Source organism: Arvicanthis niloticus, chromosome 6, assembly GCF_011762505.2.
Source record: "Arvicanthis niloticus isolate mArvNil1 chromosome 6, mArvNil1.pat.X, whole genome shotgun sequence".
NCBI lineage: Eukaryota > Metazoa > Chordata > Mammalia > Rodentia > Muridae > Arvicanthis > Arvicanthis niloticus.
The window spans coordinates 60110552-60120554 of record NC_047663.1 but is presented as its reverse complement, the minus strand read 5'-3'; the positions used below and the strand labels follow the sequence as shown (position 1 = coordinate 60120554).

General features: G+C 55.0%; 2 protein-coding genes across 5 annotated transcripts; one reads left to right on the top strand and one right to left on the bottom strand.

Annotated features, from left to right (window-relative positions):
* Positions 1–760: 760 nt before the first annotated feature.
* On the top strand, positions 761–3814 carry Mfap4 (microfibril associated protein 4). Its single transcript, XM_034505423.2, has 6 exons — positions 761–864; positions 1089–1173; positions 1403–1557; positions 2129–2225; positions 2297–2479; positions 2850–3814. The coding sequence occupies exons 1-6, from the start codon at positions 859–861 to the stop codon at positions 3095–3097; spliced, it is 774 nt and encodes a 257-aa protein (XP_034361314.1). The 5' UTR covers positions 761–858; the 3' UTR covers positions 3098–3814.
* A 108-nt stretch (positions 3815–3922) lies between these two features.
* Mapk7 (mitogen-activated protein kinase 7) lies at positions 3923–9797 on the bottom strand. 4 transcript variants are annotated; one of them, XM_034505418.2, is made up of 8 exons: positions 9625–9797; positions 9092–9505; positions 8658–8965; positions 7931–8096; positions 5661–6739; positions 4921–5558; positions 4470–4603; positions 3923–4375 (listed from the first exon to the last, which is right to left on the bottom strand). In XM_034505418.2, the coding sequence occupies exons 3-8, from the start codon at positions 8887–8889 to the stop codon at positions 4222–4224; spliced, it is 2403 nt and encodes an 800-aa protein (XP_034361309.1). In that variant the 5' UTR covers positions 8890–8965; positions 9092–9505; positions 9625–9797; the 3' UTR covers positions 3923–4221. The 4 variants fall into 4 exon arrangements, with proteins under 4 accessions (XP_034361309.1, XP_034361308.1, XP_034361312.1 ...); XM_034505417.2 differs by having other exon boundaries at positions 8658–9505; XM_034505421.2 differs by lacking the exons at positions 9092–9505; positions 9625–9797 and having other exon boundaries at positions 8535–8812.
* Between the last annotated feature and the right edge of the window lie 206 nt (positions 9798–10003).

Sequence of the window (10003 nt, the reverse complement as noted above, 5' to 3'; positions counted from 1 at the left end):
GAAACCAGGCTTGAGGTGGACAAGGAAAACAGCAGTGGGTTCAGTCTGGAAGGAGGAGAACCGGCTTGAGAGGCTTGGCTATGAAAGCAGATGGGCTTGGAAGGGAGGAGGGGCGGGGCAAGGAGAAACAAAAGCACCCCAGATGGGCCAGGGAACTGTAGGAGGGAAAAGGGTGGGGGCACAGACACTCAGCAGGGGAGGGGGCCAGGAAGGAGTTGGAGAGGGCCCTGGCTCCAGTCGAGGTAGACAGAACTGCTGGCCGCCTGCAGCTTTGTGCTCATGGCTCAGAAATGTCCCAAGCTTGCCAGGAGACTTGGAGCCCCTGCTAGCCCTGTCTCCTACCAGGCCAGGCAGCTCCCACATCAGGAGCTTTGGGGCTGCCTCCCCTAGCCTTCCCATTCCCAAGTGGAGACCCCATCTCAGTTCCAGGAATAACTCCATCCCTCCCCTCCCCAAATAGCTGACTGAGCAGACTAGTTAAGGAATAGGGGACAAGCAGACATCTGCAGAGGGCCTGTCAGGAAGCAGGGGGGTGGGCAGAGGCCAGCTGGCGTTGCCAAAAGGCCCACAAGTCCAGCAGGACAGGAGGCAGAGTGGGGTCCAGGGAGCAGTTGCAGCTGGTAAGGAGTTAATGTCTGGCTCGAAGTACTTCCCTGACAGGCCTAATGAGACCCAGGTGGTCCTCTGGCCCCTGACAGTGTAAGCTGATGCTGGGGGCTGGTTGTTGGGGTGGGGGTGAGGGGCATTCTGCAGTTCCAGGGGCGGAGCTGGGTCTGTGGGCTCAGACCCAACACATAACTGTGGGCGGCTGCAGTCTGGGGCCCCAGACAGCCAGCCTCCCTCAACTGAGCTGACAACATGAAGGTACTGGCCTGGAGGATCAAGACCATTTGTGGAGACAAGCCACTTGCCAGATAGGGAACAGAGAAGCATAGTGGGGTTCTCTTGAAACTTGAGTTCTAGGGATATTGGGCCTTCCTCAGAAAGTAGAGAGGAGGAAAAGGACAGAGGGCAGATTTCGGGCAGGGAGGGCCCTGGGTGGTCTGGCCCATGTTGGGGGTTACACTCATCCAATTTCCCATCACCAGACCCTCCCAGCCCTGCCACTGCTGTTGCTGCTGCTCTCCACGCCTCCTCCCTGCGCCCCGCAAGCCTCCGGGATCCGGGGAGATGGTAAGCGGCCCCCACTCACAGACATGGCCTGGTCAGCAGGCTGGATGAGACCATTCTAAGTCAGGCCCTGCAGAACCGTTTGCTCCTCTACAAAGTGGCAGGTATCCCCCTCGAGAAATCTCCAGATTTCTCATGACAGGGTCCCCCTAGCCCTGGAGCAAAACTAGGATACGGAGGTGTCCTTATGCCTTAGTCTTTCTCCTCACGGTCCCCCCACTGCCACTTGTAGCTCTGGAGAAGTCCTGTCTTCAGCAACCCCTGGACTGTGATGATATCTACGCCCAGGGCTATCAGGAAGACGGTGTGTACCTCATCTACCCTTATGGCCCCAGTGTGCCAGTGCCAGTTTTCTGTGACATGACAACCGAGGGTGGCAAGTGGACGGTGAGTAGGCAAAGGAGCCTCAGGCCAGGTGGGGTTCAGGCAGCTGCACGATCCTGGGCACCATCTCTGTGAAGTGGGCTTCTCATCTTTGTGGGGACTGGATCCAGGGCTAACACTTTTGTGCTTGAGAAGGTTAATGCCTGCTGTCCTCACAGTGGTTAGGTAGGTGCCTTTTCTAAATGAGGAACTGTGAGCCCAGACAGGTAGCATTGTTAGCCTTGGGCAGCACAGTACCAGAACTCACAGCCAAGTATTCTCAATCCTCCTGCTGTTTTTATCATGGAGTGCTGGGATAGAACCCAGGGCCTCTAGGCTAGGTGGGTGCTTTGCCACTAAGCTATGTCTATAGGCCCCAACTCCCCCTTAATCTTTTCCCATTCCTGTCTCTCAGTGGAAAAGAGGCCTGGTAAGTACCCCCTTTTCAGCAGCATATGTTCACTGAGAGGCCTGGAGCCAGAGTGTGCTGTCTTAGCAGCTTCCTAATACCCACTAAAGTCCCTTATAAACTGGCTCAGAGTCACCTGAGAGTACTGGACCTCCATCATCCAGCCCCTTGTCCACTTGTTTCTAGGTTTTCCAGAAAAGATTCAACGGCTCAGTGAGTTTCTTCCGGGACTGGAACAACTACAAGCTGGGCTTTGGCCGTGCTGACGGGGAGTACTGGCTGGGTATGTGGGGCCATGGGGTGGGGGCTGCCCCTCAGCCAAGTCTTTGCTGACCAGCTGCCACCCCTCCCTAGGGCTTCAGAACCTGCACCTCCTGACACTGAAGCAGAAGTACGAGTTGCGCGTGGACTTGGAAGATTTTGAGAACAACACAGCCTATGCCAAATACATTGACTTCTCCATCTCCCCCAACGCGGTCAGCGCTGAGGAGGACGGCTATACCCTCTACGTGGCTGGCTTCGAGGATGGTGGGGCAGGTACCCCTCTAAGTTTCTTCAGGGGCAGTGATGGGGGTAGGGGTGGAGTCGATAACGTAGGATTAGCCCTGCTCCATTGGTTCCTTAAGGCCCCTCCTTCAACCCTTCTGGGTGTGGATGAGCCACAGCCCTCTGCAGGCGGGCTAACTCCAACTACATGAACCTCAGCCCCAGAGAGCAGCTACCCCTGCCCTGCTCCAAGTGGCCCTGCTCCAGGCAGCTCTGCAGAACAGCTGTTCTCATTGTGGCTCAGGGAGGGTGCCCCATCCAATAGGATGCCACATCATGTCACTCCAAGTGTCACTCATCAACTGCTGTTGCCCTCTCAGCTCCTGGCCTCAGTTTTTCTAGTCTTCCTTCCTTTTGCCAGGTGACTCACTGTCCTACCACAGTGGCCAGAAGTTCTCCACCTTTGATCGAGACCAGGACCTCTTTGTGCAGAACTGTGCAGCCCTCTCCTCAGGAGCCTTCTGGTTCAGAAGCTGCCATTTTGCCAATCTCAACGGCTTCTACCTGGGTGGTTCCCACCTCTCCTATGCCAATGGCATCAACTGGGCCCAATGGAAAGGCTTCTACTACTCCCTCAAGCGCACAGAGATGAAAATTCGTCGGGCTTGAGGGGCTGACCCAAGCAGGCCCTATCTCTCCCCTGAAAGTCCCAAGTCTCCATGTTCTCCCTCCATGCCCTACCCACAATTCCTGCGCACCAGTTATGCCCTGGCAAATCCCTGTCCCACATACAGCCAGGCCCTGTTGCATTCCACCTGAGGCTAGGCTGTCAGCAGCCCTCCAGGCCTTTCTGTGGCCAAGCCATCCCAGCCTGGATCTGGCTGAAACCCAAAAAAACTCCAAGTTGCTTCTACCCCTTCACAACAGCTAAAAGCCAGAAGCTACCTTCTAGCTGCCAGCTTATGCATTCCACCTCAGCAGTTTCCTTACTGCAGGCCCGTCTGTTTGAGGCTACCATGGACAGAGTAATGCAGCACCTATGGCATTGCCAATCAGCTCGTGCATGGCCACTGCCACACCCCAGCACTCGCATAGCTCTCCTCAGAATATTTCCTACCTTGGTCTCATCAACTTACTCCCTAAGTGAGCATCATGGAGCCCAACCCCATCTACCTTCACTCATCCCTCAAAATTCAACACCAAAACGATACTCACCATAGCTGCTGCTCATCAACTCTGAAGTAGCCATGGCAAAGATAGGCTTGTTGACTTGGTCCCCTACTTGCCCTAGGGATTGTCATGGGAGGCAGCAGAGAACAATCTGTGGGGCTGGGAGTGGGCGGGAAGTAGCCGTCTCAATAAACCTTCAGGATCTGATGGACCGGCTTTGTGGACAAACATTTACTTGGCTCCAAATACAAGCACCTGGCTCTTCCTTATTCCCCTACTGTTGGCGTTTTTACCCCAACTCCAAAAATGACACACAGAGACAGGTTAAAGGAAGCCTTGTATTTCACAGGCTTCATTTTGATGGCAAAACAAACGCATATTACAATACTAATAAAAAATACAATACTGGAGAAGACTGCTGAGGGAGGAGGAGTCTCCCAGTCCGGTTATGGCTCGGTGGTGGCTCAGGTGGCTGCTTAAGGCTGAAAGGTGGGTCTGAGAGGAACCTGCAGAGGAACTCAAGCTGAGCCTCACCTGCCAGGCCCAAGGCTGCAGCCCTCTGGATTGCACCCCTGGACCTTGAAGCTGGGTCTGTCCTGGCAGCAAGGCACACGCTGTGGGTTTCAGGGCTCTTGGAGGTCAGGCAGGTCAGACAACAGCATTGGGGAGTCCATCTGGATCTCACGCTGCAGAGACTCAATGTCAGCAGGGTTCATGCCGTGGCCCTCAAGCCAGTCAGCAAGGAGGGAGGCTGAGAGTGAGGCTGAGTCTGCCTGGCTGTAAGGAAAAGAGATAGGGATGGGTGTTCTCAGCCTGGGGTGGCTGAGCAGCCATTCAGACCCTCCATTACAGTTCGGTGCAGCCATCTTACCCATCCTGTGGTCCATCAGCCACACCCATATCAAAAGACTGGTTTAAGAATTCCTCCAGGTCAAAGCCAACGCCGTAGCCAGCCCCACTGCCCTTCGGAGTGCCTGAGAACACGGGAGGCAGGGGGTCCTCCACCTATAGGGGACAATAAACAGGTTATAAAGCAGGTGCCAGGAAGGACAAAATGAGGTCAGCAGGGCACAGCCTGCTATTCCTGACTGCTCTGCCCAGATAGCCCAGAGCAGGAGCACTGCCTCTAAAGCAGACATCTTCCAAGCAGCGTCTACCTCCCAACAGCCTCTACAATGGCCTTCTATGTTCCTTTTATGAGCAAGGGGGCAGGCTCAAGGAGGGAAGCCCCCCTCTGCTGATTCCTCTCATCCAACATGGACAACTACCCAACCCACCTTCCAGGACCAGATCAAGATATCCCAGGCCTTCTCTTTTCTCACCTGAGACTTGGACAGTTGCTGGGTCACCAGGTTGACATCAGGTGACTCTGATGTAGAAGGCTGAGGGGTGAGCCCAGGATCTGGAGGTGGTGGGCCAGATGGGAAGTAAGGCAGAACTTCTGGGGCACCAGAACCAGGCAACCCACTAGGTGGCACAAGTGACTGGGAGGCCAAGAGGCTAGTGGAAGGGGCAGTCTGGAGAGGGGCAGGGATAGGGCCAGCAGGCTGGGGGATAGGGCCAGGGGGTGGGCAAACAGGCTGAGAGGCAGGACCAGAAATAGAGCCTGCATGCTGTAGAGGACCAGTAGACTGAGATACGGGGCCAGTGGGAGGACTAGTGGGTTGGGCAGAGGACGGTGCTGGGGCAGGGGCAGGGGCAGGAGGCCTAGCCATGCGAGTCCACCGCTCTAGCAGGCTTCGGTCATTGTCACTGAGTACCAGTCCAGCCAGAGGGTCAGTAGAGGGGCCCCCCGAGGTACCAGCCCCCCTCTCCTTGCGCTCCCGCTCTTGTCGCCGCTTCTCCCGCTCCTTGGCTCTCTCCTGTCGCCTCCTGCGCTTCTCTTCTCGCTCTCGCTGGCGTTCCTGAGCTGTCACAGGCTTTCGAGGTTCGGGCGCCTCCAAGGGTGCACTGGGCCCATCTGCAGAAAAGTTGGACAAGGGAAGGTAATGGCTTACGGTTCTGTCCCAGAATCCCCGTCTACTACTCCACTACCCACCCAACTGCTGGGCCTACAAACCACCTCTGAGCCGGCTCCTCAGGGACTTGAGCAGGGCAGCTTTGAGGGCTGCTTTGGTATTGTCGGAGATGGCACCCTCTCTTTTTGGTGGAGCAAGCTCACTGGCCGGCGGGGCAGGCTGCAGAGTCAGATCAACAGTGTCAGGTGCAGGGCCAGAGCATGGAGGTAGTGCTGGAGGAGGTGACTCCATGGCACAGTCTCCACTTGGAGCCCAGGGACTGGGCATCTCAACATCTGGACACACAGGCTCACTAGCCACAGGCTGCAGAGAAGGCTGGAAGCGGATTTGTTGGCGGATACCCTCCCGTCGTGCATGGAAGTCCTCAATCTCAGCCACAATGGCCTCCTTAATGCGCTCCCTGGTAAGGGCTTCACGGTCAAAAGCAAAGTCAAAAGGTGGGGCGCAGTCGGGTTCATCATCAGGGTCATGGTACTTAGCCAGGAAGGGGTGGCGAAGGGCGGCAGCAGCTGAGATTCGGGCGCTGGGTTCAAATCGCAACATCCGTCCCAGCAGCGAAAGGGCCTGGCGGTCAGCACCTGGGTACACTGTCTCCCAAGGCACAGGCTGCCTTGGCGGCAGGCTCTGGATATAAGCTCTCACCCTCTCAGCCCCCACAGCCTGAATCACTGCTGGGGATGGAGTTCCCAACACCATCATGATCAGCTGTAACTGGTGCACATAGTTTTTGCCCGGGAAGAGCTGGCGCCGAGCCAGCATCTCACCAAAGATGCAGCCCACAGACCAGAGGTCAATAGCCTGTGTGTACTCGTGCAGGGAGAGCATGAGTTCGGGGGCACGGTACCAGCGAGTAGCCACATACTCAGTCATGAAGTACTGATGCTCGGCAGGGGAAGTACACAGGCCACGGGCCATTCCAAAGTCACCAATCTTGAGCTCACAGTTCTCATTGACCAGAAGGTTGGAGGGTTTAAGGTCACGGTGGATGACCTGAGCAGAGTGCATGTATTTGAGGCCCCGAAGCAGCTGGTACAGGAAGTATCTCACATGTTCCAGTGTGAGCGGCTGTGACGAGTGGATGATCTGGTGTAGGTCGCTTTCCATGAGGTCCAGTACCACGTAGCTGGAAATAGGGACAAACAGGTGAGCTAGCCGCATGACAGGGAGAAGCCCCACGCCCAGAACTCCCAATTCTTGAGGTTATGGCCTTACAGTAAGACCCCAAAGGACCAACATGGAACGGAAAAACAGCACCAGATTCGAGATTTTCTACAACTTTTTTTTTTTTTTTTTTTTTTTTGGTTTTTCAAGACGAGATGTCTGTGTAGCCTTATCTGTGAAACTTGCTCTATAGACTCAAAACTCTCAAGAGATCTACTTCCTCTGCTTCCCCAGTGCTGGGATTAAAGGCGTACACCACCGCTGCCTGGCTACAATTTTTATGAAGTTTTTTTTAACTTACGTGTATGTTTCCTGAGCGTATGTGTACTGCTCATGTGCCTTATGTCTACAGAGGCAGGAAGGAGTCTGACCCCTAACACTGGAGTTACAGATGTCAGTAGCCACCATGCAGACACTATGAACTGAAGCCAAGTCCTCTGCAAGGGCAAATGCTCTTCATCACTGAATCGGTTTTTCTAGCCACAACTTTTTTACAGCTTTCTGACAAAATCACTTTCTCCGTGAACCTAATTTCTCTGTCAAAAAAAAACCTTAATTTTTTTTTTTATTTAAAGGAATGTTCAAATAAACCAAGATTAGCCAGTGTGGTTAATTTTGGAGCAAACTCTATAGTTTGTCAATAGCTTCTGAAAAGACCATGGTAAAAATTCTGTTTTTAAGAAGGTATTCTGTGAACAATTAGTTGTCTGCCATGAGAATAGGACACTGCTGTCTTACACAATTTGCTGTCTGTCCTCCCTGGTCCCCACCCCTCTACTGCTGTTCAGGTTTTTTGTTTTGTCTTTTGGAATAGGGTCTCACATAGTCCAGACTAGCCTTGAACTTATATAACCAAAGGTGGCATGCCCGTGAGGAGGTAAATTCTCTTCATTTTTTTTCCCTTTAGTACAGGAGAGTCAACCTAAAACCTCAAAGATGCTCATCAGTCTACCACTGACCTACATCCCCAGCCCTTGCCCTCTTCTTGAGAAATAATAACTGTCCCTACCAATGTCCTACGAGGCAGCAGTCTTAGAAGACTCATGGCCTGCACCACTCTAGGTTCAACAGCCCTTCCAAAACTTCAGTATTACTGGTCCTGGACTTGGAAACTGATCCCAACCCTGTCTCCTCTTCCTGCCCCACTCCTTACACAGATCTGAATTCTCCATAGGGCACAGTAGGCCTCAGGATGTCCTTGATGGCGATGATATTGTCGTGTTTGAAGTGTTTGAGGATCTTCAGTTCCCTGAGGGTCCGTTTGGCATTGGTCACCACATCAAAAGCATTGGGTATCTTCTTGATGGCCACCTGCTGGCCTGGAGAGCAGGAAAGGGGGATATGCCAGAAAGTACCTTCAAATTAGCTGCAGGTCCCTTTTAGCACTGCCCTTCTAGAACCCAGATGGCAATAAGTATCTACTGTGTGCAGGGCCCTGTGTGTAACATATATCAGATTTTAATTTCACAACTACCTCATGAAGCAGCTAGTAACAGCTCACATACAGAGGATGCACGGCTAGTTAGTGGTGGCTGTGACTGTACTAAATTCACTCTCTCTCCCTCCTCACATAGTCACTCCATCCCAGATCCACCCCATTCCACCACCACTCCACTGTGCCAATCTCTGGCTCTAGAACATATCTCTTTTGGACACCAAGGAGCATCTCCCTATTCTGGCTTACAGGGATATCCTTTTCCTAAGGAGAAAGTAGGCTGACTGGGAGAAGCAGGGTTCCTGAGAAGGGGAGCTGGCACCTAGTCGGTAAGCGTGAGTGGAACCAGAATCCCCGGTGCAGCTGATCCTCCTGGGACCGTGCGGGTTCCTCACCGCCTCTGGAAAGCAGTCCACACATGCTGAGCCTCAGGAAGCCAGCTCACCCGTGAGGCGGCGGCGCGCCGAGGACACCACCCCATAGGCCCCATTGCCTATGGTCTCGATGATCTCGTACTCGTCCCCCACGTCAAAGGTCACGTCGAAGGAGCGGGCTTTGAGCAGGGCCAGGTTCTTGGCCACGACAGAGGCAGCGGTGTGGACGGGTTCTGCCTTCACCCGCCCAGGGGGCTCCCCAGAGCCATCTTCGCCGTCCTCCTCTTTCAGCGGTTCGGCCATGGTCTATATGAGGCTCTGGTGAGAAGATCGTCCTGAGAGCCTCTCAGTTCCCCCTCTGTGGGTTTGGAGGCAGGACCTGCGCAGCAGGCGAGAGGGGACCGCTGGCACAGAGAACCCCCACGGCCCAGGATCCAGGGGGGCGCGGCGCGGCCCCGGAAGAAAGGGAGGGGCGGGGCGCTGGGACTCCCGGGACCGCACTCACCGACCGGCCGGCACGTCGCCGCCACGTCTCCTGGGGGATTTGGGGGTTCCTGGGTCTTGCCAACACAGTGATGAGTGTTCCCCCGGGCTCGCTCACTTAACAAGGACCGCAGCCCGGCCACTATCAAAGCCTCGCGTGCGCCGATGCCGACCACCCCCCGGGCCGCCACAGGACCACGCTCCTCCAGCCCTTGGCCAATCGTTGAGCGGCCCTCGCGGAGGTTCCCACCCTTTCTTTTTACTCTATCCAATCAAAATTTTCCGGACAGGAAAGCCGCGCCCTTGTCACTCACGCGCGCGCGCCCAGCTGTCCCACTCGCGGCGGGAGCCGCCCAAGGGGTGATGCGCGTTCCTCAGGGGTGCGCGCGCAGCCCCGCACCATGCTCTCACGCATGCGTACTAGCAGCCTCGGGAGCTGGTGGGAGGTGGGGGGAAAAAAGAGGGCAAGGACCCACCAAGTTCGTGAGCACCTCTGAGCCTACTCGCACCACAGGCCAGAAGGGGCGGAGATAACGGAGGGGGAGGGGTTGTTACCTAGGCAACAGGCTCCGCACCCTCCCAGTCCTTTTGGCTCCTCTTCCTTCCTTGTTAGCTTTATTTCCTAGGGGATTTGCTGCGCACTCTTTCAGCGCCGGAAGTTCTGGACGTCTTATCCCAGAGTAGTGACCACAGAGATTCAAGTCCTCCGGATTCTAGAGCGTCGCTGACTTGCCCCCCTCCCACCGGCCCTCCTGCAATCTGGACCTGGCCGGAATGCGCATGCGCCTTGGCCCGCGACAGCGCCAGTTCCTAATCTCTTCAGTTTTTTCTCCATCCTGCTGTTGGGTTGTCCGGACAAGGCAAAAGTGAGCATTGTTAACCCAAGAACTAGAAAGGTTCTCGGTAGTCAACTTAAGTGGGGCCCACTCCAAGG